The sequence below is a fragment of the Myotis myotis genome, unplaced genomic scaffold (assembly GCF_014108235.1).
Source record: "Myotis myotis isolate mMyoMyo1 unplaced genomic scaffold, mMyoMyo1.p scaffold_m19_p_12, whole genome shotgun sequence".
In the NCBI taxonomy this organism is placed as follows: domain Eukaryota; kingdom Metazoa; phylum Chordata; class Mammalia; order Chiroptera; family Vespertilionidae; genus Myotis; species Myotis myotis.
This window is the reverse complement of record NW_023416316.1, coordinates 36,240,190-36,268,064: the sequence shown is the minus strand read 5'-3', so window position 1 is coordinate 36,268,064 and position 27,875 is coordinate 36,240,190. Positions and strand designations below refer to the sequence as shown.

At 41.3% G+C, this 27,875-nt stretch overlaps 1 protein-coding gene across 1 annotated transcript in view; it reads right to left on the bottom strand.

The window, feature by feature from the left end:
* Nucleotides 1-8,715: 8,715 nt before the first annotated feature.
* The window catches only part of GNAQ (G protein subunit alpha q), a 263,117-nt gene continuing 243,957 nt past the window's right edge, over nucleotides 8,716-27,875 (bottom strand). Inside the window, exons 6-7 of the mRNA XM_036330776.1 lie at nucleotides 16,585-16,738; nucleotides 8,716-12,941 (exon numbers count right to left, since the gene is read on the bottom strand). Of these exons, the coding sequence (XP_036186669.1) occupies nucleotides 12,751-12,941; nucleotides 16,585-16,738 (345 nt within the window). The 3' untranslated portion in view covers nucleotides 8,716-12,750. The remainder of the gene's footprint in view (nucleotides 12,942-16,584; nucleotides 16,739-27,875) is intronic.

Below are 27,875 nucleotides of genomic sequence, written 5' to 3'. Positions count from 1 at the left end.
TGACTGGCTTATTCACTTAGCATAATGTTCTCCAGTTCTATCCATGTTGTAGCAAATGGTAAGAATTCCTTCTTTTTTACCTCAGCATAGTATTCCATTGTGTAGATGTATCACAGTGTTTTTTTTTAATCCACTCATCTGCTGTTGGGCACATAGGCTGTTTACAAATCTTAGCTATGGTGAATTGTGCTGCTATGAACATAGGGGTGCATATATCCTTTCTGATGGGTGCTTCTAGTTCCTTAGGATATATTCCTAGAAGTGGGATCACTGGGTCAAATGGCAGTTCCATTTTTAGTTTTTTGAAGAAACTCCATACTGTTCTCCACAGGGGCCGCACCAGTCTGCATTCCCACCAGCAGTGCACAAGGGTTACTTTTCCTCTGTATACTTGCCAGCACTTGTCGTTTATTGATTTATTGATGATAGCCATTCTGACAGGTGTACTGCATTGTTGTTATGATTTGCATCTCGCGGATAATTAGTGACTTTGAGCATGTTTTCATATGTCTCTTGGCCTTTCTTCTGTCTTCTTTTGAAAAGGATCTATTTAGGTCTGTTGCTCATTTTTTTTTTTTTGATTGGTTTGTTTATCTTCTTTTTGTTAAGTTGTATGAGTTCCCTGTAAACATTGGAGATTAAACCTTTATCAGTGATAACAATGGCAAATATGTTCTCCCATGCAGTGGGTTTTCTTGTTGTTTTCTTTTGCTGTGCAAAAGATTTTTATTTTGATGTAGTCCCATTTGTTTATTCTCTCTTTAGTTTCTGTTGCCCTAGGAGCAGTATCAGTAAAGAAAATGCTTCGGCATATGTCAGATTTTGCTGCCTGTGGATTGATTCTTCTAGTATTTTTATGGTTTCCTGTCTTATGTTTAAGTCCTTTATCCATTTTGAGTTTATTTTTGTGTATGATGTAAGTTGGTCTGTTTTCATTTTTTTGCATGAATAGTCCAATTTTTCCAAAGACATTTATTGAAGAGACTGTCTTGACTCCATTGTATGTTCATGCCTCCTTTGTCAAATATTAATTGAGCATAGTGGTTTGGGTTGATTTCTGGGTTCTCTATTCTATTCCATTGGTCTATATGTCTGTTCTTGTGCCAGTACCAGGCATTTTTGAGAAAAGTGGCTTGGTAATACAACTTGATATCTGGTGGTATTGAGATCCTACCTTCTTATTCTTCTTTCTCAGGATCACGGCAGCTATTCAGGGTCTTTTTTTAATTATTCCAGATGAATTTTTGGATAGTTTGTTCTAGGTCTGTGAAATATGCCATTGGTATTTTAATGAGAAGTGCATTGAATGTATAGATTGCTTTGGGTAGTATGGACATTTTGATGATGTTGATTCTACCAATCCATGAACATGTTATGTTCTTCCATCTGTTTATGTCTTCTTCTATCTCTTTTTTCAGTGTCCTGTAGTTTTCTGTGTATAAGTCTTTTACCTCCTTAGTTAAGTTTATTCCTAGGTATCTTAATTTTTTTGATGCGATGGTAAATGGGATTGCTTTTTTAGTCTCTCTTTCTGTAAGTTCACTATCGATGTATAGAAATGACATAGATTTCTTGACATTAATTTTGTATCCTGCTACATTGCTGAATTCATTTATTAAGTCTATTTTATTTATGGAGTCTGTAGGGTTTTCTATGTACAGTATTATGTCATCTGTGAATAAGGACAATTTTACTTCTTATTTTCCAATTTGGATGCCTTTTATTTCTTCTTCTTGTCTAATCACATGGCTAGTACTTCCAGTACTAGGTCAAACAGGAGTAGTGAAAGTGGGCATCTCCGTCTTGTTCATTCCTCAGTTGGCAGCAGCTACTCTGGTGGGTGCTGTTCGCAGCAGTGGTGGCTCCTCTGGCTGGTGGGGGGAGGCTGCTTGCACAACCTCTGCTCCTCTGATGGGAGTGGGCTGATCATGAGGCTGCTGATCCTCAGATGGGGCAGGCTGCTTGCATGGCTGGTGCTCCTCGAATGAGAGAGGACTGCTCACATAGCTGCTGCTCCTTGGATGGGAGACTTGGTGACCTTGGGACCACAGCCGAGTTAGCAGTTCCCTGGCACGGGTAGCTTTAGAGTCCCAGGTGTTATCTGAGGGCACCCTTGGTGGTTATGTAGCTCGCTCTCTAGCACATTGGCCAGACAGGATAAAATTCACCTTGACACGACACAACACAAAGGGAACAAAACACAAATGTACTCATGACATGGAAAACCCCAATATAAGTGAGCACCCAAGGAAAGAGAATTAGGAGAGAGAAAAGAGAGCACAAATGATATTGAAGAGAGAAATAAAGATAAGGGAGAAAAGAAAAAGGAAGAAAATGGAGAAAAAAAAAATATATATATATATAGAGAGAGAGTAATAATTGTTTTTGCACTGGCAGTGAGCCTCTTATTCTAAAGTCCTGATTCATCAAAATTTGAAATATAGTTTCCTTAACTTATTTTTTCTAAGAACATACCTTTATCAACCATCAAAAACTAGAGAAACTTCTTATTTCTTTAAAGAAGGCAGACACTGTCTTGCAGAACATGGCCTAGGTAATATTCCTTTATTTTTGTTATAGTTTTCAATATATGTTCCCTCTTCTCTGATTTTTCTCTCAACAACTAAATATCCCCATATATGCCAATTCTCTGACAGAATATTCTTTCCTCTTTCCCCTCTGCCTCGAATAATGTTAGCATCATCCGCTGATGGCAATGGGGGTTGAGGGGGGATGGCAAGGCAGGGGAAGGGGAGGAGCAAGACAAAAGTGCATGCCTGTCTCCAAGGGGGCAGCTGGCCTGACATATCTAGAATGGATTAGTCAGGGCTGGTGTGAGGGTGCATCCTGGAGGCAATGGCCAGGGCTGGGCAGGTGGAGGAAAGGAGTGAAGAAGCCCTCTAAACAGAGTGACAATAAGGTTGAAATGTCTGCCTCACTTTTCTTCAACAATTAAAAACGATTATCTTAAAACATGTTCTAGTGGCAGCTTCCAAGAAAAGGTGGAATTTATTTTCATAAATACCAAATTTTTTCATAAATAAATGTTATTGATATGTATCTCACTGTGTGCTTTCCTAGCAAATTCATTTCATGCTAGGGTTCCAGGTGCTAATCTTGAACATCTGCTCTCACAAGCTGCCGTTGGGAGTCCATGGAAGGCAAAGTGTTTCTTAGTCTGAGCTGCGACCCGTTCGTTCCTAATGAGTCCCTGTGGGTGCTTCCCCCCCTGAAAGCCATCCCTGGATGGCCTCCCTGTCTGGCCGGGGCTTCCTACAGAAGACCCGTGTGAAGGGTTTCGGTGCAAGCTGTTTCTTTGAGAGGTGACCTCAGAAAGCACAGGGAGTGTGGACGTGAGGCAGGGGAGGGGAAAGCCAGTAAGGGCTGTATGAATAAGTGGGTTCCAGCAACAGCAAGGGAGCTCCGGCCCACGGGGACCCTCTGCACGGGTGTGTAGAACAAGCCTTGGGTTTGCCCACCGAGGGCCAGACACTGCAGCGTACCCGCCAACTCCTGTCGCTCACTGGTTGCGTGTCACTCCTGAGGCGCTGACTGTTGGTTTCCGGGTGTGGCCAGAGAATGCTGGAAGGATGCGGCAGCTCCTGACCCGAAGAGAACTGCCTGCAGTAACCCGCGAGAGAGTCGGGGGACATGGGCAGTGGTCACCCCCAGCCAGCCTGAGATAGTGGCAGAGCACAGCCCCAGGCCCCGTGCAGCAGCGTCTGTGGTGCTGTGTAGGCATTTATGTGGTGTGAGCCTGAGCCTCTGGGAATTCGTCATCCTTCATGGGAAGTGAGCAGTCTGCACAGGGAAGACAACTCAGGAATGGAAATGATGAACCCGGCAGTGACTCAATCAGACAGGCCCGGACCTTAAGCTTTCAATGGGACTACATCCCACTTCCACACCTTCCAGGAGACCGGCCTCCTGGCCTCTGCAGGAGGCACAGCCCCTCGTCATTCAGAGACATCGAAGCTCCTGCCTCGTTCACCTGCCCTTTAGGAAACATTATTGCTGCAATTAGGCCTTCTTTCACAGATAAGGTGGAGCTCTTCAAAGATGGCACTGGGAAGACTGGCAACAGAAAACATTTTCTAAGAAAATATTAACCATGGATTTTATGATCTTTTGTGTCTTGAACATGTCAACATGAATTCTTTTCTGTGACTTAAAATATTTCTAATGTCCACGGGATAAGCAGGTCTGAGTGTACACATTCAGGTATATTTGTACTTGTATCTGTGCACACAACGGCAACAAAATCAAACCGTTTTTAAATTCTACATAAAACCTACGTAAGTATAGAGATTCGTATTTTTTAAAATGTTTAGGATTAATGTTGTCACCTAATTGACATGATCATTTGTATAGGCTTTTTCTATGTTCAGCAACAATAGAGCTGATTGGAGATGCAGAGACAGTTCACACACACATGTGTACACATACACACACACTTGTGCACGCACATACACACTCAAACTCACAACATGTAAATCTGATATCCAAATGGACTTTGTATTCTTACCTTCCAGCTTCCTGGCTATCCATTCCTTTTGAGAGTTTAAATATTTTGTATTTCTGGCCTACCTGCCCGTTGTCTGAGCCCATCAGGAGCACCTCTGGCCATCAGCCCCAGGTCACAAGGAGCAGGAATGCATGTGCTCTTGGTGCAGGGAGCCAGCTGGGCTTGTCCTGCTGCCATTTCCCCAGGTTCACAGAAAGCCCTCTTCACAGACTGAGGGTGCTGGGCAGGTACAGCTCGAGAGCACCGGTTGGTAGCCTCTCTTCCCAACTCTGAGTTCACTGACATTACCAATCAGTAGCTTCAAACTGGGCCTGGTGGGAGTATTTATTGAGCACACACTATAAACCAGCACCGTGGTCCCGTGCTATCACACCCCTTCATCCCCCCGCCCCCCATTGGTAACCATTTACCAGGATACCACGGGTGAGACCTTTGGAATTTCAAAAAGAAAGCAGACCCCTTTTGCTAACGCTGCTGTGAGCCCAGGAATATAATCATTGCTGCTACACCCCCTGAAGTGGGCCCTGAGTCTCAGGTGTGCCACCCCCAGGCACAGTGGCGGGCAGTGTGGGATTCCACACCACCAGGCCTGGCATCCCAGGTGAGGCACAGCCCAGGGCAGACATACACAGTCTGGTCAGCAGCTGTGCGTGCTCCCTGGCAGCGGGGTGCAGGGTGTGGAATCCCCATTTGCAGACTCCTAGGGCTTGCCAAGCCCCATTTGCCAGTTTGTCTTTCCCTGGTCATCTCTTAAATATCCACCATGTAAGTGTATTAGGCAAACAGAACAGAGGGAAGGCCCCAGGGGCCCTACTGCATGCAGTCCATCACATGGGACCGGCTCACAGTCCTCTAAGCTGCAAAAACACCTCCTCCAGGGCAGAGCTGGAGATGCTTAAGGAGGGCTGGGAAGGCCTCCCCAAGGGATTCCTGCCAGCAGCTCTTTGTTATCAATTGGCTTAATTACCCTCTTAATTAAAAGCTGGTAAGTTGCCTTATTGTACCCACAGGCTAATGGGACAGAAAAATACCTTTTGCATTCTTGGAGAAAACAGGATGTTTCTCTAAGAGAGAAAGTCAACACAGATCAGATTTCATATCTTGAGGCAGAAGAATTAAAAAAAAAAAAAAATCTTTTCAGAACTCCCGGTGCATCTTAGATTTAAAGAGACCTACATTTTATAACCAAGGCCTTGTTTTGCAGGGACCTAAGAAGCTTCCTTAAAAGACTGTTCTACTCCTCGTGAATAGCTGGATCCATATTTTAACTAGCCCTGGCAGGAAAACAAAGAACCATGGTAGTAATGCAGAGATAACTTACCTGTAAAAGAAACCAAACCAACTAGAAGCCCACCCGTAACTACCATTGCTTTCCATACTCCGACCCTGATAAACATTTCAGTAAGGGCTTTAAATGCGGGGTACTGGAAGCATGGTAATGACTCAACATGAGACAAAAGAGAAAAGCAGCTGGCTGCCTTACCATCAGGATGGGCTCTGGACACATTATCAACAAACCATTGTTGTTCCTCAGCTCCCAGTTCCACCCCCACTCTTTGCGATGGTTTAACTGGTTCCTAGAGGCAGCACTTGGTCATCACAAAATTAAGAAAAATGGGAGGAACAGGGAAGATGAAGAGCCAGACAGAGAAGCTTCCAGACCAACCACTTTATTGCTTCCGAAAGAAGAGGACAGAGAAGAAACCGACGATGTAGGCTTGTTCTATGAGTCAAAAGTGAAAATATTTGGCCTTGGATCAAATAATGTTCTGAGAGGTTGTGCTTTTACAGTAGACAGATGGTCTTCCAGATGATGGTGCAGACGGACCCTGCTCCTACAGTGGTCAAGCTGGGGTCAGAAGGTCATGGAGAGGGGAGAGCTGGGAGCTGTGGAGTGGGGAGAACTGGGGGCTGCTTAACACCCTGCCTTCTCAGCAGAGAGGTTGTGTGAACTGATCGCTCCAGGCCTGTACTGAGTGACAGTCCCCGGCCACACCATTCCCTTAATAGCAGGATCCAGGGAGAAGGGAACACCATCTCTTCTAAATGGTCTCTAAAACCTGTAAGAATGGGCCCTCACCTGTTACCTGTTTGACTTAGTGGATAAGAGCATAGGCCTGCGGTCTGAAGGGTCCCAGGTTCGATTCTGGTCAAGGGCACATGTCTGGTTGTGGGCTTGATCCCGAGTAGGTGGCGGGCAGGAGGCGGCCGATCAATGATTCTCTCTCATCATTGATGTTTTATCTCTCTCCCTCTCCCTTCCTCTCTGAAACCAGTAAGGGTATACCTAAAAAATAAAGTGAAACATGTAAGCATGGGATAGGAGAGCCTTAAACCGAAGGCTTTTCAGTAAAAATGACACTTTTTTCTCTAAAGTATTTGGACGGAACAGTGTTCTGAATAACCCACAATTCCCTAAGCAAGGGCTGGATTGTCCACCAGAGAGACCTGATGATAGGTAAGAGGGACAGGTGCTGCTTTTGGTAGGGTTTTAAGTCTCTCCACAGGCACTGATTCTCTAGGAAAAAACCCCCACAAAACACTTGCCACCATCAACACCAACTCCACACAACTGCCAGCAAAAGAAAAGCTACTTTTTAGCTGATCTCGAAAGCCTACCTGTTTCTAAGTCACAGACATAAACAACACCTACACCAGGTCCCTTTGCCCAAGTGGAGTACACCCATTCACCACACCACTGACTCAGGAAACTCTGAGCCAAGCATTGCTGCTTTAGGCCAGTGTTTTCTCCTTTTAGAAGCTGCTTCAGGTTGAAGATAGCGGCTTTGTAAGTCTTTATTGAGCAGATATATAAATTTATTTTTACAGTTGTGTGCAACCTAAATCAGGGCAATTTTTTTAAAAGCTAATTTGATCAATACTATCAATACGAATATTCCTACTACAGGAGGCTGAAGTTTCTGATTATACACAGAGGGGAAAATAAATTTTTGGTTGGTTTAGACACTATTGAATTTGTCTACTTTGGAAAATGCATGTGCAGTATGAAGTGTTTTAAGAAAAGATTTATTCCAATACTGCTCATAATAAAGATCATTCCAGGAGAAGTTTGGGCAACTTCAAGAGAAGCAAAACTCAAGAATGAAGCATACTGTCGTACAAAATTATGGCCAAAAATACTGTATTTTTAACCAGCAAGATCATTGGGGCATTATTATACAACATTAGGTGTTTTTTTGCAAAACTAGTTCCCATCCCCAAACATTAGACAATACATGCATTTGAATGACATTTTAAGAACCAGTAAATATGATCTTTTTAAATACTGCAATTAAAAATGTTTTCTGACAAAACTCCCTAAACACATAGGTCTAGTAAGGGTTTCCAATGTGATGACAGGTGAGGAATCCAGCAAGAAGTGGCATTTAGAGAGTTTTTTGAGGAAAAGAAATCCACCAACATGCTTCCGGTAAAGTAACCTGAACAAAATTACGTAGTCATTTTCCAGCTTTCTTCCTAAACTTAAAAATATTCTATTGCATATCTTCCTCCCTGTGATTTTTTTTCTGTCTACCACAGCTTATAGGAAAATCAGAATTCCTTTATTCATGTAAGATCCAATTTTACCCAAGAGGTGTTTTAATCACATGTAAATGTCATTCATTTTTGGGTTGGAATTACGTGGGGAAATGTAAGTACATGACAGATAAGGGAGGTAAGAAGGAAATTAATATCTGAGCACCTACTGTGTGCTGAGTGTGTATGCATACGTTGAACAGATGATTCTAGAGGCAGAGTGTTTCTAAAAGGACATTGGCAGTTGGGAAGAAGACAGGAAATGGTTTTTTACTCCGAGAAAAACAAATGCCAAGCTGAGAGTCTGCACGAAGTAGCTGCGAAACAGCAGAGTGTCTGGCTCCAAAAATCTCTAGCTAATCATATACAACTAGGCCATTTCTTTTCCTAATTTGATGGAACCAAAATGAAATCCCAAAGACATAGTTACCAGGATAGATCTATTAACGCTACATATGCTGGAAATATGTAGAGAAAGATAAACATACAGTATTACTTGTTTTAATTTTGTGTGTTTTTCTAACCAAAGATATATCTTTGGAAGAAAATGTTACCGTATACCAAGCACACCTTTTTTGTATCAATTGAGATGTTGCCATTTTACCAATTAAGTGGTTTTAAACCCTTAGTTATTTTTAAGAAGAGCAGCAATATACATTACAATATTTGGGTACACTTTATTTTTATATGGGTTAACATTCTGCTATATTTCATTTCATTCGTCCTTTTTTGAGAAACTGAAAACAGAAAAATTGAAGGTAATTTGAAGGTTATTTCCAACCAGTATCGGAGTCTTGCGGTATTTCATTATGCAGCCCTTTCTTCCCATTATTTTTTTATTTTTTTGCAAATAAGTCATTTTGACCCAAATCCAGCATAAATAGCATTTCACCGATTCCTAACTTAAGACAACTAAAATTTACAGTCATGTGGCAGTATAAATTTTAAGATTACAGTTCGTACACCTTGACAATCAAGATAGTCTGAAGTACAAAAAGTAAATTGTCCTTTTGCTGAATTACCTTTTAAAATATTAGACCTGCTAGTTAATCTACAAAAAAATACAAGTTTCAGGTGTTCTTCAAATACCTTTTGTAGATGTCATTTGTTAGTAAACAACATATGCAGGTTCCTAAAAGGCCCCCCTCCCCCAGTCTATTCATGACATTCAACAGAGCTCTTTATATGGGAATGTTAAAAAAAACACACACACTTTGAGGGGATGTATTTACTTTCGAATGGGCGGGTTATTTCCCTTTGTTTCAGATATGAGGCACAAACTTCTGAATTTAAGCTCTGTAAGGCATAGTACAACCTCCAATTTACAAATAAGGAATTCTCTGTGGGTTGGAACTGCCGTGCCACGCAAAAAAGGGAAAAATCATCTGTAAACTGGTACACTGCAATGTGTTAGTGAGTCATGAAATGGCTGCTTGCCTTGGTATGCTGAAGAAAGGTTTTTTGGGGTTTTTGTTTCTGAATAAGACATGCCCAAGTCATAAAACCTGCCACAGTCTCCATCACCTACAGCCTCAACAGGAGTCCAGTGGCACACGCTGATAACGCTTGCAATCAGAATATAATATAAAGCATGAGTAAACTTTGTTTTTATACAAAACTGAAAAGAATCCCTTCCCACCCCTATCCCCTTCAATAAAACCCCAAACAAAGAAAGGAAAAAGAAAATCCTTTAGCTTCGACTGACTAGTGTGGCTACAAGTAGGGTTCCAGGCATCACTGCAGGTAGGGTGATCAATTTTTTCCTTTCTCGAGAGAAGGGATCTTGTCATGCACCCTAGGAGGAACAGTGAGGCCACAAACCTCAATTCTGCATAGCAATTCCATCCCAATTTCATAAAAACACATAGAACAGTCTTTCCCTGTGCGGCTCAGCTTCCTCTGAGCTTTGAGATCAGGTTTAATCGACTACAATCTACTATAGCTCTATTAAATAGAATATCTTGATTCCCTACAACTGTAACACTTATGATCTTGTGATGAGGTTTTCTCTATACACACTGTAGGCCTTCAAATGTTGTTTACATTTGTTTTCTTTTTTTATTTTCTTTTTTATTTTTTTTTTTGCTGCACCAAATTTAAGATCGCCCTTTCAGGCAAGCAGTGGTCTCTAGCTGTTAAAACATTTCCTTAGTGGATCACAATAGCTTCTAAAACTGCCTTTCTAGTAAAGGCCACCAGAGAGGTAATACTAAACTGTGCATTTGCCAAATAAGAATATGAATTGTATAAAAGCTCATATTCCAATCCTAGGTAAATGGCAAAAGTTCTACAAAGTTGTTTTCCATGTTTGTATAAAAGCTCCAACTGATTTTATGTATTTTGCTATGAAATTACCTTTGGGTCTTATAATCAGTATACCTCTACTCAGGAATGTGCAAATGATTTTATACAGCACGATGCTAGTACCGCTCTGTACGAGAGTAAGGTTTTTTTTTTTTTTCTTGTTTTCTAAATGGAAAAAAAAAAATATCCCTAGTCAGAAATAAACTGACAAATTTACATTCTCCTCTCTTAAAAAAGTAAATAAAATAACATTATTCAAAATGTGAATTAGCTATAAGACATACAATTACATAGATACATATCAATACAGCACATTCAATCTGCCAAAACAATTAATGATCACAAAGCCAGTATGGATGCTGCAATATCAAGGGAGAGATGTATGTACAACGATTAGAGCATTCATAATTGCACTATACTTACAGGCGGTCTGTTTCTTGATTAAATTACAGGTGCTTTCTGAGCAAGGAAAAAAAAAGTAACCTGTGTTGTTTGAGGCTGGGAGAGTGCAGAATGAGAACACTGCATTACCACTTAGTAATAACCCTTGTCCTCATCTAATAAGCCCCCAGTTTTCTCCCTCCCCTTTGCTGTTTCAAGAGAGTGATTTACATGGAAGTTCAGACTTGTGCCAAATAGCATTACAGTTAAAATGAGACCACGTCATGGCCTCATTCTAACTTTCCAGCAGGTTTAAAACAATCTGGATTTATTTTCTTAAAACCTATTTCAACTCACGCTGCTTGACAGGAGAGCTCATCCATGCACGTGCTGTATTTTTTTGCATTTGTTGGAAATTGCACACAGAGAACTCCAGATCTCTCTCCAAGCAGGTTCAGTTACATAAATAGTGTTCTACAGAACAGTGAGAGGTTACTTTTGAGTTTAGTCCACAAATCTTCCTTAAGTTCTACTTAACCAGTCACCAGTTTAAAAAGATCCAAAGGTGGTAAACGAGCAGTAGCTTCAGATTTTGCAAATTAAAGGTGTCAGAATAATACTATCAATCAGTGTTCTTGGCAGACCTACTCGACCTTAAAGAACATAAAGAGTACAACTGGCTTCAAATGAAGAGACACAAGCAAATGTCACATTGCATCACAGAGGACACTTTTCCACATTGCTGATTTGGACACTCGACATGGAACGTGGAGACTCAACAGTAAGGACTAAAAAAGCATGGACCGTGAGAATCAAATGTACAGTTACCAATTGTTTGGCAATTGGTGTTTCAGGTTCATTCTCAGCCAATCATTTTAGGCTTCACAGTCTTATTCTCTTACATTTTAAGATACCGGCTTTTATCGTTTAAGTTCTTATTCTGTTTTACAAAAAGCCAGCTTTGGCAACACAGACCTATAATAAAAATCATCTAAAAATTGTGGCCCAAACACTCGGAAAAAAAAGGGAGGAAAAATCCTAACCAAGGGGAAAAAAAATTAAGAGCAACCCATGAAAAGGCCCTGGGTAGCAGCCACTAGGGTAATGTAGTGTCTGTTGGCATTTTTTTTTTTTTTGGCATCTGTGATTTAAAGAGAGGGTGAAAAAAGAAAAAGCAAGGAAGGGAGGAAGGACGATGGCATGTGGCATTTCAAAAGATAGGACTCCTTCCCCGCGTCTCTGCCCTCGCCTCACTGACATCTGCACATCCCTCTGAGCAGCCACACTATGGCTGAAGGCAGAAATCCAAAAGGAATGACACTTAACTGTTAGACAGGCATCCAGGCCAAAGTGAGGCAAGACAATATACTTACATAAAAACCTCTATATGTGTATCCAGAGCAATACAGTTAAAACCATAGTATTAATACTTATAATCCTTCAGCAAAAACTAAAAAATGTTCAACTAAGCTGATGCTGATGGCTTAAATCGAATGATGTCATCCTGAACCGTTTCATTCGGGAGAAAAACCTGACCAAGGATGGAACTAGGATAAAGGCCATTGTAACCCGGGAAAAATCAGGAGGGAGGTTATAGGTTAGGAAATAGGAAATCAGCTTCATTTTGCTCAGTGGGAAAGGAGGAAAGAGGGAGAGAGAGGGAGGGGGAGAGAGAGGGACAGGGACAGAGAGGAAAACAACAAATCAACTCTTATCTTTGTGAGTGCATGACTGAGAATTTAAAATACATTGAGTCACGAGGTTTTGCCTAAAAAAAAGATAGAGAGGAAATGTGCTGGGACTGTACTTCAGCATTCTGTTTTTCCTCTGAATAGTTAAATAAAATCATAATATTTACTACAAACTCTGTGGACACGCTCACACAGAGTCCTGGACGGCAATAAATTAGTATTATGCAAATTGCTTTCCACAGAAATACAGTCCCTCTTGTACAGCTTCGATAGCCCACCAAGGAAGGGAAGGGCGGTGTCGAGGAGGCACAATTAGACCAGATTGTACTCCTTCAGGTTCAGCTGGAGGATGGTGTCCTTGACGGCAGCAAAGACAAAGCGGATGTTCTCGGTGTCTGTGGCGCACGTGAAGTGGGAGTAGATAATTTTGTCACTGTCTGGGTTCAGGTCCACGAACATCTTCAGGATGAATTCTCGAGCTGCCTGGGCATCTCTCTGGGGTCCTGTTGGCCAAGGGAGGAGAGAGACAGCTTGTTAGTTGAGGCATTAATGCGCTTGCTCAATAAATGTTTACTGGGTCCTACGCAGGAAGGTGACGTCTGTATTGCTCCTTTTTAAAAATAAGGTGCCTGCATTTTTTTCCAACCCCAGTTGACATATTTTGTTAGCACAACATGTCAGGTGCACAACATAGTGAATAGACATTTATATCACTTATGAAGTGAACACCCCGATAAGTTCAGTGTGCATCTGAAACCATTCATAATTATTACAATATTACTGACTATAGTCCCAATGCTGTACTTTAACATCACTGTTACTATTTTATAACTGGAAACTTGTACTTCTTAATCTCTTCACCCTTTTCACTCATCCTCCAAACCCCCTCCCATCTGGCAATCATCAGCTTATTTTCTGTATCTATGCGTTTGTTTTGTTTTTTAGATTCCATATATAAGCAAGATCATAGGGTATTGCCTTTCTCTGTCAGACTTATTTCACTTAGCATAATACCTTCTAGGTCCATCCATGTTGTTGCAAATGGCAAGATTTCATCCTTTTTTATGGCTGAGTAATATTCCACTTTATATATGTACCACCTCTTTATCTGTTTGTCTATTGAGGAACACTTAGGTTGCATCCATATGTTAGCTATTGTAAATAATGCTGCGGGAGCACAGGGGCGAATATATCTTTTCGAATTAGTGTCTTGAATTTCTTTGGTCAAACATTTAATTAACTCATCCCTAATGCCTTGCAGGGCCAGACCAAATGGTTTCGAGGGCTATATAGCGCTTGGGCTGGACATCCCCACCCCTGCTCTGAAGAATATCAGAACTAGAGTCAAGCTCATTAAAGAGCACTTGGAGTGTGTTATGTTTTTAAGAATAAATATGTTATTTGAAAAAATATAAACTACAAAGAACTCATAGCAGGAACACAATTCCACAATCCCTGAACAATTTTGCAATTCAAGCCCATGTGGAAATGATAATTTCCCTTCCTAAAAAGAAATACAGAAATGGCATTCATTATGATTAAGGCCTTGTAAGTGCAGAAATGTGGAAGTGTGAAATTTATAACACCATAAACATGTTTATTACAAAAACATCACTGCAGAGTGGGCCTTGCGTTTGTTCAGTCTTCTCTCATCTTACGAGGGCTTTGGGTCTCGTGAAATGACAGCTGCATTTGCTTGTGAATAACAAAGTGTCTCCTTGCCATGACCAAGTGTCCTGTGTGTGCTATGTGTGTACTGGAGGAGACAGACAGTAAGTACCATCTTCAGATTTTAAGACATTCACAATGGGCACCTGTTGGAAGGAAAATACTCACAGTGATGGGGAATCTGAGGAAAATACGACAAAGAAGATATGTAAAGAGATCAGGGAGATGTTGGAGGGAGAGAGGGAGGGAGAGAGGGAGAGAGGGAGAGAGGGTGAAAAGGAGAGAGAAATAGGCTTTTCTCACAGGAAAATACAACTGATGTGACTCTGTGTGCTGCACGGAGCTACCCGAGCCTGGGTGGGCAGGCTGTGCTGTACCTCCCCTCTGTCATCCTGAATGCAAGCACATCATGAGAGCATGCTGGCCCACGGGTGGGTGCTGTGTATGGGGGAAGGGGTCGTTTCCCGCCTGCCAAGTCTCACCAAATTGAGAAAATTTATGAATCTCTCTTTCCAGAGGGGTGAGGCAAGCACGTGATCTGGGATGTACACTAGAGGCTTTGTGCCCGTCACACGTGGGCAGATGCTGTGTTTCAAGAGCATGCCTGTTGTATGGGAGAGCAAGTGAACTACATGTGAAGTTAGTTCCTTCCACAGTTTCTCAGGGAGACTGAGGAATACAGCTTCAGGCATTTATGACTTGGTAGCAAGCTAGTGGCAGATTCAAAGCGGGAAAAGTGAAAACACTGTGCAGGGTAGGAGAGTTATATGTTTGTTTGTTTTTTTAAGGAACAACACTGCACAAAGGAAAATGTACTTGCAGAGGGGACCTTTAGTTCTTTAAATATGCACCGTCTCTCTTCCTCGTGTGGGATGAAAGGATGAGTGAAACACCATCCCTGATGTGTCTGTATATTCACAGAAAGCTGTGAAGCCAAACTGAATCATAGCTTTTAAAGTAATTACCTTTTAGAAGTACAGAAACGTTGAACTGATATCCTACCCAGACACCACGTGATGAAATAATTTTAAAACTAGTCTGTTCTGCTGCCATGATGCCTGCTCTGCAACAGGTGCGTGGGGTTTGTGCTCTTCTGTGGCAGGTGCCACGTGTGCTCAGTGACTTATCTTTGAGATTCCCTTCCATTCTTTCTCACTTAGGAAGGAAATGAGTAGCTGATAAACTTGTCCATGGCATTGTCGCCAGTAAGCAGCAGGCTGGAGCTCTGATAGGCCAAGCCTGTTCTCAACTACCATTCTGTCTAGACCAGGTTTGGCAAACCTTCTCGGTAAAGGGCCAGAGTAAATATTTTAGGCATTTGATCTCTGTCATGACTACTCAATTCTGCTGTTGTAGCATGAGAATAGTCACAGACAGTGCCCAAATGCATGGGTGTAACTGTTTCAATAAAACTTTATGGGGCAGCGGCTGTGACTCTTTCAGTTGTTTTAGAATGGCTGGGTGTAGGTCCTGGCTGGGTAGTTCAGTTGGTTAGAGCGTCATCCAAATTTGCCAAGGTGGTGGGTCTGATTCCCGGTCAGGGCACATATAAGAATCAACCAATGAAGGCATAAGTGGGTGGAATAACAAATCAATGTTTCTCTCTGTCTCTCTCTCATCAATAAAAAAATAAATACAATCTTAAAAAAGAAATAGAGTGGCTGGATATGGATGCATTTTGTTATCAACTGATCAAGTATTTCTCAGAATGGGTTGGATATCCTGTCCAGTGGTTCAGGACTTTACTGTCTGGTTGGGGAGGCAAGATCTGTTTATAAGAAGGAAGTAAATAATGCAAAGCCATATGAGTACTGAACTGAGTGCTACTGATTCTAAATGCCAGAGGAAGGGCTTAAAGGAAAGGCACCATTCCTCAGGATGATGGTACTTCATTAGCCCAAAGTAAATATTTCCTGAATAGTCACTATGTGTCAACCATCATACTAAAATGTCACACCTATGTTATCTATTAGAGTCTACAAAACAATCCCAGGAGTTTGGTCCTAAGGCCCAGAGAAACCAAGTGACTTGATCGTGGTTCTATAAAAAGGAAATATGGACCTGAACCTGGGCGGCTGACTGCAGAGCATGGGCTCTTGACCACAAAACTGTGCTCTCTCTCCAGCAAGAGGCAGAGGCAGACTATCACCAAATGAGTGAGAGATACAGAGGGAATCATAGTGGTTGCTACACTGTCAGTTAACACTGCTGGATTGTTCCCTCCTCTGATACATTTATTTCAAAACACGCAAGACGTTGTTTTCTTTTGCTATAATTTTCAGCATTGTTAGGGAATGAAATGTTTCCTGTCATTAGAAGATGAAGCAAACAAAAACCTGTCCTTCCTCAGTCATGCCACACACACTTCTGAAGGGAAAGCAGCAGGGGGGCACTGTGATGTGTTTGCTGGCCTTGTATTGGTCTTGGTAGGGAAAACATCTCCCCAGCTACTGGGCTGGCTGAAGAGTGCTGACTTACCATCATATTCCGGGAAGTAGTCAACTAGGTGGGAATACATAATTTTCTCCTCTAGAAGATCTTTCTTGTTTAAGAACAGAATAACTGAGGAGTTCTGGAACCAGGGATATGTGATAATTGTTCTAAAGAGGGCTTTGCTTTCCTCCATTCGGTTCTGAAAGACATCATCAGAAAAACAAGGCGTGAATTACTTGATTACTCAATCTGTGAATCGTGCTCCTTTCTGAAGTCCAGCCATCTTCTGTATGCATTTGATTTTTGTAGCCTTGGGCTGAGCTGTAGTCACTTTCACCAGGATTTACATGCAAATGGTTCAGGACACATCTGGACTATTCTCATTACGTAAACTCTCAGGTTGACAAGCAAAAGAGAATAATAATAAATTTGCTGAGTTAACTCCTTCAACCTTAAGAGAAAGTAATCAAACCCAAGAAAATCATGTTGAATCTGGCACACTGTCATAAATTTTCACCCAAAAGTATTCGTTCATGACCAAATACTTAAGATCTGAATTAAGAGCTAAATCCTAGGCTTCATTTTTGCGTTTCCTAAGCTGTGTTTAATTTCCTAAGCACCAGAATTAACTCTATTTTTAAACAATGAAAATAAAGTTAATTCATTGCCCAAAGTGCATATATATTTCTAGAATTATTACTACATACATAGTAATACTATATAGATAGGTAGATATCTCCCCTGATAAGAAAACATATGGAAACAAGATTTTTGGAACATATATTTCCCATTTATTGGAGCCCACTTTCTTCCTGTTTCACTATAATTTTCACACAGGACTACACAGATTATGTGGAGACTATGTAATTACCTGGATATACAAATGTGATATTTCTAATCTTCAGCACTTATGAGAGTGTTCTTACTTGAAGTTATATTACCTACCCAACCTTGGTAACATAAAATCACCCAAAAATTGTTCCTCTCACAGCCACATTCACCTCTAAATAATTCCTACCCTCAGGCCACAAAAGCAGCAGCGTTGGGGAATCCTCCTTTCCCTGAGGATATAAAAGCCATGGCGCATGGGCACGCTTCTTCCTAGACATACAGATGACACTTTCCAACCTCAATTTAGTTCTATGTGTTATGAGTGCATTTCAGGCAATGAAAAGGCCTGCCTGAGCTTGAGCCCACTACTGCTAACAGGAGGCTCAGTGGTTTACGCAAGAACATCCTATCCCCCAACACCCTGGTTGGCTCAGAACCTGGTCAATCTAGGCCTAAATCATTCAGAACACCTCTTTCCTGGTTTATAATTTTCAGTTCAGCTAAATAGCTTAATTGATTCGATCAGCCCAGGAATTTTGCTGGGGACTATGGGACAGAGAAACTTGCTTTCATGAAGAATGTGGAAGAGGAGCTTCAGGAGCTCCTAGCAGCTACCTTTGAATAGGAAAAGAAACCAGAACCTGTTCACCTGGTTTTAACTGCTCATTCAGATCATTCCTGTCAAGACGGCAGGGTAGGTCAACTCTGTGCTTGTCTCTTCCCAAGACCGCATCAAAATGACAACTAAATTATAGCAAAACCATCATGGAGAACCATATAAAGACTAGCTGACGAGAATTCCTATAACTAAGGATATAAAGAAAAAACCACGTAGTGACTGGTAGGAGGGGCAGAAATGTGGAACGGGAGGTCCCACACTCAGTGTGGCAATTAGAATCGGGAGGGATATCTGGCTGTGGAGGCCCCCCCTGAGGAGTGAAGGGTCACAGCCCCACACCTGGCTCCCTAGCACTGAGAAGAGGCGTCCACATAAATCTGGCTGTGAAAACCAATGGGGATTACATCCGGGAAAGACAAAGGGCTGTGGGACTCTGGGTCAATCTTAGAGAACCAGTGGGCAGACTCACTCATCCACTCACTTACAACCTCACAAACTCACTCCCTCTAAGCTTCATTGCAGCTGCTCGAAAAGCACCAGGAACAAATGGGGAGAAACTAAACTGACTAACTTCGGGGCAAGGGCTGGAGGGGCAGGGGTCATAGTAACTCACTCCAGGGATGGAAGCACTGGAAAGCACTATGTTCCTTTTGTAAGCCCTCCTCCCACCTAGCTAGCATGGCACAGGGGTACTAAATCTGTGCTCTCCATTAACCTGGCTGAACCCGTCCATCCCTCCCTGCTGATTCCTTGAGACCACCACCCCATCCAGCATGTTTGCCCAGCCGGAGACTCTTCCATGCCTCCTCCACATAAGCAATCTTTGTGCTGCAATCTTTCCCAAAATGTCTCAAAGGTCACAATCCCCAAATAAGCAGTGGCCAGCCTCAGCAAACCTTTTAACTCTTACTGAATAGCTCCCAGACCAGTACAAGTGGAAACCAGTCTCAACTTATATTGTAATTCCCATCAGGTGGCCCCAAGTCTGGCCTAAGCAACAACCAGTTTTGGCCGAGATGTAGCTTCAATTAAGTGGCCAGAAATCCAGTACAAGTGGCTGCTGGCCTCAGCTCACATGGTGCTCACCAAAGGGTCCCAAGCCCAGCATAAGTGCCAGCCAGTCTTAGTTGACAGCTTAGCCTCTCCAAGCATAGCACAAGCAGCAATCAACTACAGATCACTTTGTAGCTCCTACCAAGAATAGCAGTGGCTGAGCTTTCCCTGCACCAGAGGCCCTCCCAAGAGGCTCAAGAATCAACATACCCAGGGGCTGGCTTTAGACCACATCAGAGACCACCCAACCAGCTCCATAAACACACACCTGAAGGGCAGGCTCAGCGGGTACCAGAGCCTCACAAAGGTGACTCCCACTCCATGGAGTCAGCCCTCCCACAACAGCTTGTCCAATGTAGTCATGGCCAGTCTTCACAACCAGTCATTCTAAGGGTCAAACCCACCCATAGATATGCAACTGAGCCTTAACTAAAACAGGAAGTCACACAACCCACACAGGGGACACCCCTAGAGTACCTGGCTCAGGAGACCAGGGAGATTGAGCTAGAGGGCCCCATAGGACATCTTCTACATAAGGCCACTCTGTGAAGTCTGACAGATACAGCAGATTTACTGAATGCATAGAAACAAACATAGGGAGTTAACCAAAATGGGGAGGCAAAGGAACATGAGCAAAATGAAAGAACAGGACTAAATTCCAGAAAAAAAACACACCCCAAAACAAAAAAATTAATGAAATGAAGATAAGCAGTCTGTTTATACAGAGTTCAAAATAGTGGTTATAAGGATGCTCAATGAAGTTAGGGGAAAAATAGATGAACTCACTGAGAACTTCAACAAAGGCAAAAAAACATAAAAAAGGTGATAGAACACATGAAAAATAACCTGTCGGAAATGAAGAATACACTAGAGGCAATCAACAGCAGATTAGATGAAGCAGAGGATCAAATCAGCAATCTAGAAGACAAGGCAGTGGAAAACACCCAAATGGAGCATAAAAAAGAAAAAAGAATTTTAAAAAATGAGGACGATTTAAGGAATCTCTGGGACAAGCACAACATTCACATCCTAGACAGAATTAGGTATTGAAATCCTATTTGAAGAAATAATGACTGAAAACTTCCCTAACCTGGCAAAGAAAATAGGCATACAAGTCCAGGAAGTGCAGAGGATCCCAAACAAGATGAACTCAAATAGGCCCACAACAAGACACATCATAATTAAAATGCCAAAGATTAAAGAAATGAAAGAATCTTAAAAATAGCAAGGAAAAAAAAAAGCAGTTGTGTACAAGGAAGCTCACATAAGGCTGTCATCTGATTTGTCAACAGAAATTTTGCAGGTCAGAAGGGAATGGCACAAAATGTTCAGAGATGAAAGGCAAAGACCTACAACCAAGATTACGCCACCTAGCAAGGCTATCATTTAGAATCAAAGGGGAAATAAAGAGCTTCCCAGACAAGAAAAAGGCAAAATAGCTTATCACCACTAAATCACTATTACAAGAAATGTTAAAGGAACTTCTCTTGGAAGAAAATAAAAATATGAATAAGAAAATATGACAAAAAAATTCTCACTAGTAAAAGCAAACAGTTAGTAAAAGCAGTGGATCAATTAACTATAAAACACATAATTAAAATTCCAAAAGTCAGACAGAATCTTAAAATCAGCAAGGAAAGAGCAGTTAGTTATATACATGGGAGCTCCCATAAGACAATCAGCTGATTTCTCAACAGAAAATTCTGCAGGCCAAAGGATGGGGAAAAGGAATGCAAATTAAAACCACAATGAGATCACATCTGTCAGATTGGCTATCTATAATAATAAAAGCGTAATATGCTAATTAGACCAGATGTCCTTCTGGACCAAGCTGCTGTGGGCTGGGGCTGAGGCAGAGGCAGAGGCCCCCAGCCGCCATGGTGGGCGGGGGCTGAGCCCCTTTCATGAATTTTGTGCATTGGGCCTCTAGTCAATAAATCAACAAACAGGTGTTGGTGAGGCTATGGAGAAAAAGAAATGCTTGTGCACTGTAGGTGTAATTGTAAACTAATGCAGGCACTATTAGAAACAGTAAGTAGGTTTCTCAAAAAGTTAAAAATAGAACCGCAACATGCCCCAGCAATTCTACTTCTAGATATTTATCCAAAGAAATGCAAACACTAATTCGAAAAGATATATTTGCCCCTATGTTAGCTGCAGCAATATTTACAATAGTCAAGATACGGTAGCAACCTAAGTGTCCACTGATAGGCAAATGGATAAGGAAGATGTGGAACATATATATATATAGCCATAAAAGGAATGAAATATTGCCATTTAAGACAACATGGATGGACCTAGAGGGTATTATGCTAAGTGAAATAAGTCAGACACATAAAGACAAATACTGTACGATTTTGCTTGTATGTAAAATGTACAAAACAAAACCAACAAAACAGAAACAAACTCATAGACACAGAGAACACACTGATGGGAAGGGCTTGGGGAATGGGTGAAAAGGTGAAAAGAATTAAGAAGTACAAATTGCCAATTATAAAAATAGTCATGGGGATATCAAGTACAGCATAGGGAATATAGTCAATAATAATGTTAGCAGCTATGCATGGTACCAGATTTAACAGGGTGATCACTGTGTAAGGTATAGTGATCTAGTCACTATGTTGTATAGTGATTATACTGTGATAAATGTCTAGTCACTATATTGTATACCTGGAACTAAGATAATATTGTATGTCAACTGTAACTGAAAAGTAAACAAAAAAATAAATGAACAACAACAACAAATCCCATGCTTACTTAAATTTAGTTATACCTCTAGATTTTTTTAGTAAAATCAGCCAATAAGTACCTTTTAGTTTTTAGGCTGCTTTGAGCTATATTTTCTTTTTCTTTTTTTAATGCTCACCCAAGGATATTTTCCCATTGATTTTTAGAGAGAGGGAAAGACAGAGAAAAATATCAATGTGAGAGAAACACATCCATTGGTTGCCTCCTGTACAAGCCTAGACCAGGGAGGAGCCTGAAACCAAGGTACATGCCCTTGACTGGAATCGAACCCAGGACCCTCTGGTCCGCAGGCTGATGCTCTATCCACTGAGCAAGCGCTGAACTGTATTTTCTGTTTCTTATTATATCAAATACTTCTAATTGATATACCTGGATACATATCGCTCTCAATTGAGGCTGATGCTGCTGACTTACAAATCATACTTGGGGTGGGGGGGAGGTGAGGGGGAAGTGCAGAAAGCTTGATGAGCCAGGATGACAACGTGGAAGGCAATGCTCTATCCCACTGCTGTGATAAGAGATGCCAGTCGACACATCCAGCCAAGTGTCTGAGTCCCTGCTATGAAAATCTCACCTTGCTGGCTTCCTTCATTCCTCCTTGTTTTTCCCAATTTAGGTGAGTAAAGATTCTGACATTATGCTGTATGAGTTGTTTTTCACTCTGCAGTGAAAATTCCTTATGCTTCCCTGCCCTCAACTGAGAGTATTTACAAACCTATATGCTCCATATCAAAGCCCCTGGTCTACATCCTACACGGATTAAATGAGATTTTCACAATGCTGCACAAGGTAGTGCAACGTGCAGAGCAGGAGGCATAATCCACTTTGCTCAGTAGGAACTGCAATCAAGGAGGGAACAGCAGGTCTTAGGAGACTTTATGGCACTTGCTGTTCAGTCATTTACCAGCACATGGAGTTTCAAGGAGGAAAACAAAATAGCAATGTACGAGACACATGTATGGCCGATGGTAAAGGTTTAGTATCCTAAACACAGGGCTCCCCGTTAAATGGGTGGGCCTGGCCTATATCTGAGGCCCAAGCAGGCTCCTGATTTCTTGTCACCCACCAGCTACCACATGTCATGGACTGAAAGCAAATGCCTCTCCCAATGAAGGGTGGCCTGGATGCAGGTGAGGGAGCTGCAATAGGGGGACAGAGACTAGATGGGTCTGCCAGAAGCATGTCACTTCCTAAGATAGGCATGAGAAGAGCAAAGTGGTCACAGAACTGAGGACAGGCTGTGAGCAAGTGAGCACAGTGGGATGGCTGAGGTAAACATGGCCACAGAAATGTCAGTCTTACCCAGACCACACTTGCTATGGACTGAATGTGTGTGTCTCTCCAAAATTCACGTGTTGGAAGTCCTAACCCCCATTGTGATGGTATAAGGAGGCAGAGCCATCAGGAGGTGACTGGGATTAAGTGTCCTTATAGACCTCAGAGAGCTCCCTCACCCCTTCTGCCATGTGAGGACAGAGCAAGAAGACAGACAACCACCCAAGACCAGGAAGCAGGCCTTCCCCAGACACCAAAATTGCCTGCACCTTGATCTTGGACTTCTCAGCCTCCAGAGCTGAGAGAAATAAATGTTGTTTATAACTCACCCAGTCTACAGTATTTTGATATAGCAGTCTAGTGCTGATTAGGTAACCCTCCTCCCCTGGGCTGGAACCAGCAAAGAGTAGAACACTAAACTGGTAGCTTTCATCCTTGATCCAGGCCCATGGAGGACAGGTTATCTACTTCCCACTTTGTAACCACAAAGGACCATTCAGTGTCTTTCCTTGTCATCAGAAAAATCCCTGTTCAAGCCATCAGTGAGGGGGTCTCATATCTCTAATGGATTCTCAAGATATCTAATCTGCATAAAACATGGCTGTTTTATGCAACCCCTGCTAACACATGGTAGACTAATGCTGGGTAAAGCCCCAAGTTCCTCACTCTGGCATTCACAGCTGACCAGTGACCCCAGTGCACACCTTCAATCTGAACCCCCCACAAATGCTCTCGCCTCCACATAAACAGAGTCGGTATTGTCACTGTCACACAAGTGTGATAAAATTTTCCTGACCTGTGGCCTGTAATGCTATCCTCACTCCTTCAAGGCCCAGACCAACCTGACTTCCCCAGGAAATCCTTTCCCAAACCCTTGTTGGGCTGGCTCCTTCCTCACCCCCAGCACACACTTTGCTATTTCTCTTTTGCCCATCATTCAGTAGACACACATGAAGGGTTTATTAGAGGCTGGGAATGATATGTTGGAGATAGGGTCTGTGACCCAGAGGACTAAAGAAGACAGGGGTGTTGATGTGTAATTCCAGGTCTATGTGATGGCCAATAGAAGAGTGGGGTCACACAGGAAGGAGAGATTTGACTTAAAAGCAAATGTAGTTTTGAGTTGCATCTTGATGGATGGAGAGATTACAAGAAGGCAAGGAGAACAAAAGCAAAGCAAAGGAGAATATAAACCCACAATCCTGTAAAGAGATCTGTGAAAATTCTGCTTCGCTATTTCCTCTCAGACATAACTCACTGAAGAATACCTTATGCATTCCCTTACTATAGGGCACTATTATCTTAAAAGACCAAAACTAGTTGGCCTTTTTTATGTAGTAACCTACGATAATGTATAATCTGACTCAAAATTTGTAGCTTACCCAACTTTGAATACTTTAAAAATTCTCATACATCCTTAAAAGGGATGTTAGTGACTTAGGAACTTACTCTCTCCCGTATTTGTTTCATTTACATACATCAACTGGGTGAATAAATGCAATGACTCAAAAGAAAAATAACTCCAGAGCCTTATGAAAAAAATTTGCAAGCCTGGTCTTCTGCATAAGGGTTTCCTCCCTCAGTTACTTAGGGAAAAGCTGGTGTATTTGACTTTGTACCGCCCTCAGGATCACACTGTGTTTCCTGTCTGATGTCAACACTCCCAGAATTCAAACACATCCGGTGCCGAGATCCTGTTGCTGGACAGAGGGGGGCGAAGGAATGGGTCAGGGCTGTGAGATGGAGACTTCAGGTTTGAAACAAAAGCTCTGCCTTAAATACTCCATGTGACCTTGTGCCAAGTGACTGAACCTCAGATTCCCTTTATCCCCAGGGTTTGGGAGGACAGAATGAAAGCGCATGCAAAGCTCTTAGCTATGACCCCAACACACCGGCAACAGCTTTCCCTGGCAGCCACCGTCAGAGATGGTAAAATGGCTATGTAAGGGTCTCTTGGTTAGGCGCGTACTTACCTCCAATCTCTGGCCAAACTGTAAACCCAGAGAAATCTTTCTATTCACTGGAATTGTACAAAGTTAACCTATCCATGGTTTCAAGTCCAGATATATACATCTAATTTCTGAGAAATTGGAAAATCATTCAGGTTTCTGCCAATTTTGCTCATTCAATATTCGAATGTTTCTCAAGTATCTTAAAAATCTCTAAAAATGTTCAATACTCTCAACCCCAGAGCAAACCAAGAGAAAAACAGATATAATATATAAATGGAGCAGTTGGAATGAGAAATAATTCAAGACACTCTGTAGCCATCCCACTTCTGCTATCCAAATCAGACAAAGGGATAGAAATGATAAGGATACCAAACTCAGCTGGACAGATATCTTCCCTAGATGATTTACGTAGTTTTTGCAAGTGATTATTTGAGATCAGATTTTGCTTGAATAGAGTTCACGAAGGTTTTAATATTATAATTCCTGCCTATGAATCAATGTATTCTTCCTGTACAGGATGTTTAGAGAAGCAAAAATATAGAATATATTTGCTTATTACCTCCAGGTCTAAGGTTTCTAGGCAATGAGATGAGATCACAGAGCAGGCCCTTGTAAAGTGAGCTAGTGCAAACCAGTGTGTAGTGTAGGAGGAGTGGAGGAGGAAACCAGGAGGACAGAGAAAGAAGCTGGGGGAAGGGACAAGGAAAGGTGGTCCCACATCCTCACACTATGGAGAGTGGAGAGCCTCAACGTGAGTTAGGAAACATGACAGATGGGTAACCCTCTCTGATGCGGAAATCCACAGTCCTAGAAGTTATAGAAGACAGGGCTACTTCCTTAAATATTTTCTAGTATTTTAGTTTAGTCAAGTAACCAAGTAACAATCTCTTTTCAAGACTATTTTACAGCACAATGATCTTTCTACTGAAAATTACCCTATACTCCATAAACTACTAATTTTATGCTTATATGCCAGTGAGCCAAAGTCTATCCTTATATACATAAATTCCTTTTCTTTGCTCATAACACTCCTTATGTCTTGAGTATTCACACCATTGACATTTCAATTCACTGACCTTCCTCCCATCCTTCCTGTACTCCATCCATACCCACTATTCTGTGTCATCATCTTGTATTCCCACTAGTGGCTCCAGAGAGATTGCCATGTTCTTGTTCTGTGGCTGTTTAATTCTTTGGCAAACACAAAAGGGTGATATTGGTGTTAGGATAAGAATTTGGTTTGTCTATGTCCAAAGAGATCAACTCAAGGGCTTGTATGGGTTGCATTTTGGGGCCCTGTCCAATGGAGTACCACTTGACCTGACCTGGCCATGATCACATAACACACCAAAGTTCTTGTTAGTAACTCTTTTCTACCATCCAAAGACAGCAGGAATATGGCTAGAATCTCCACTGAACAGGATCAGACAGCAGGTAAAAATGAAGAACTAAGATAGGGAAGCAGATAATGTTTGGAGCTGAAGGACTTCAATAAGTAGATAAACTGATCTTATGACAAGAAAATTAATGAAGGAGGGATAACCTATTGACTTGAACGTTTTCTCATAAGAAGACATGTACAAAATACATATTAAATGAGCCAGGTGCATTATACTCCTCAGGCATTTTTACATTTTTAAACAATAATTGTTATGTCATTAATAGGGTTTTTTTCTTTTTTAGTTTTATTTTCAGGAACAGTAGATCATGAAATTTTTCAGTCTCTGATGTATTTTTAGCTCTATGAATATCATTTATTTTATATAAAATTTAATAATAATAATGATAATAACTAACATTTGTTTAGTGCAAATATGCACCAGATTGTTCAAAGTACTTTACTATGTAAAAGAAGTTGGGAAGCTCTTCTGTGAAGGACCATATAGTAAATATCTTAGAAGCTTTTTAGGCCACACTTTCTCTGTTGTAATTACTCAATGTTGCTGAGGTAGCAGGAAACAATGGACAAACAATACATAAATGAATGTTTGTGTGCCTGGTTTCCAATACAATTTTGCTTTGGGCACTGATATTTGAATTTCACATAATTTTTACATGGTACGAAATGTTATTCTTATTTTGATATTTTTCAGCCACTTACATATGTAAAAACTACTCTTGCTTATGAGCTGTAGAGTAACAGAAGGTATGGTGGATTTGGCCTGGGAACCATAGTCTGCTGACCCTAGGTGTGGAGACTGAGCACCAGGCGATAAAAAATTACATAACACACCTAGTATTGAATTAACTAACTATCATAGCTATTTGAATCATTCGCAACATTAAAATGTACATATATATATATATATATACACACACATATTTTAAGAGTTTGAGTATATTTACTTATAATTATATTCAGAAAATTTATAATATATGATGAAGCACATATATGTGGAAGTAAAAGCAAAAATAAAGATTCCCCCCAATACATTTTTTGGTAATGTCTTTGAGCTTTAATTTTCTCTCTATTTACCTTTTCCCATAATTCTTAGATATTGAATTTCTAAATTTTATTTTCCTCCCCCCACCTTCTTTTCCAAAGCATGAAGGATAAAACTTAAGAAAGAGAAATCAATGTTTTAATTCATTTGCTTAATTTTAGTGTCAGGGCAGTAAGTAGGTCTATTTACCCAGATGCTGCACATATGTAAGGAATGCTTTTCCAGATGTTTTAACACCATGCATCTGGCATTTTAAACCAACAACATTATTATGAAATAATCCTCAGTTGAAGATATAGCTTTCATGTTACTTTAAGTAGTTTTAAGAAAATAATTCTACAAACATTCTTTTTTAACAAGATACTACTATTAATCTGTGTGGATTTACTCTGTCCCTGCTTTTATTCTCTACCC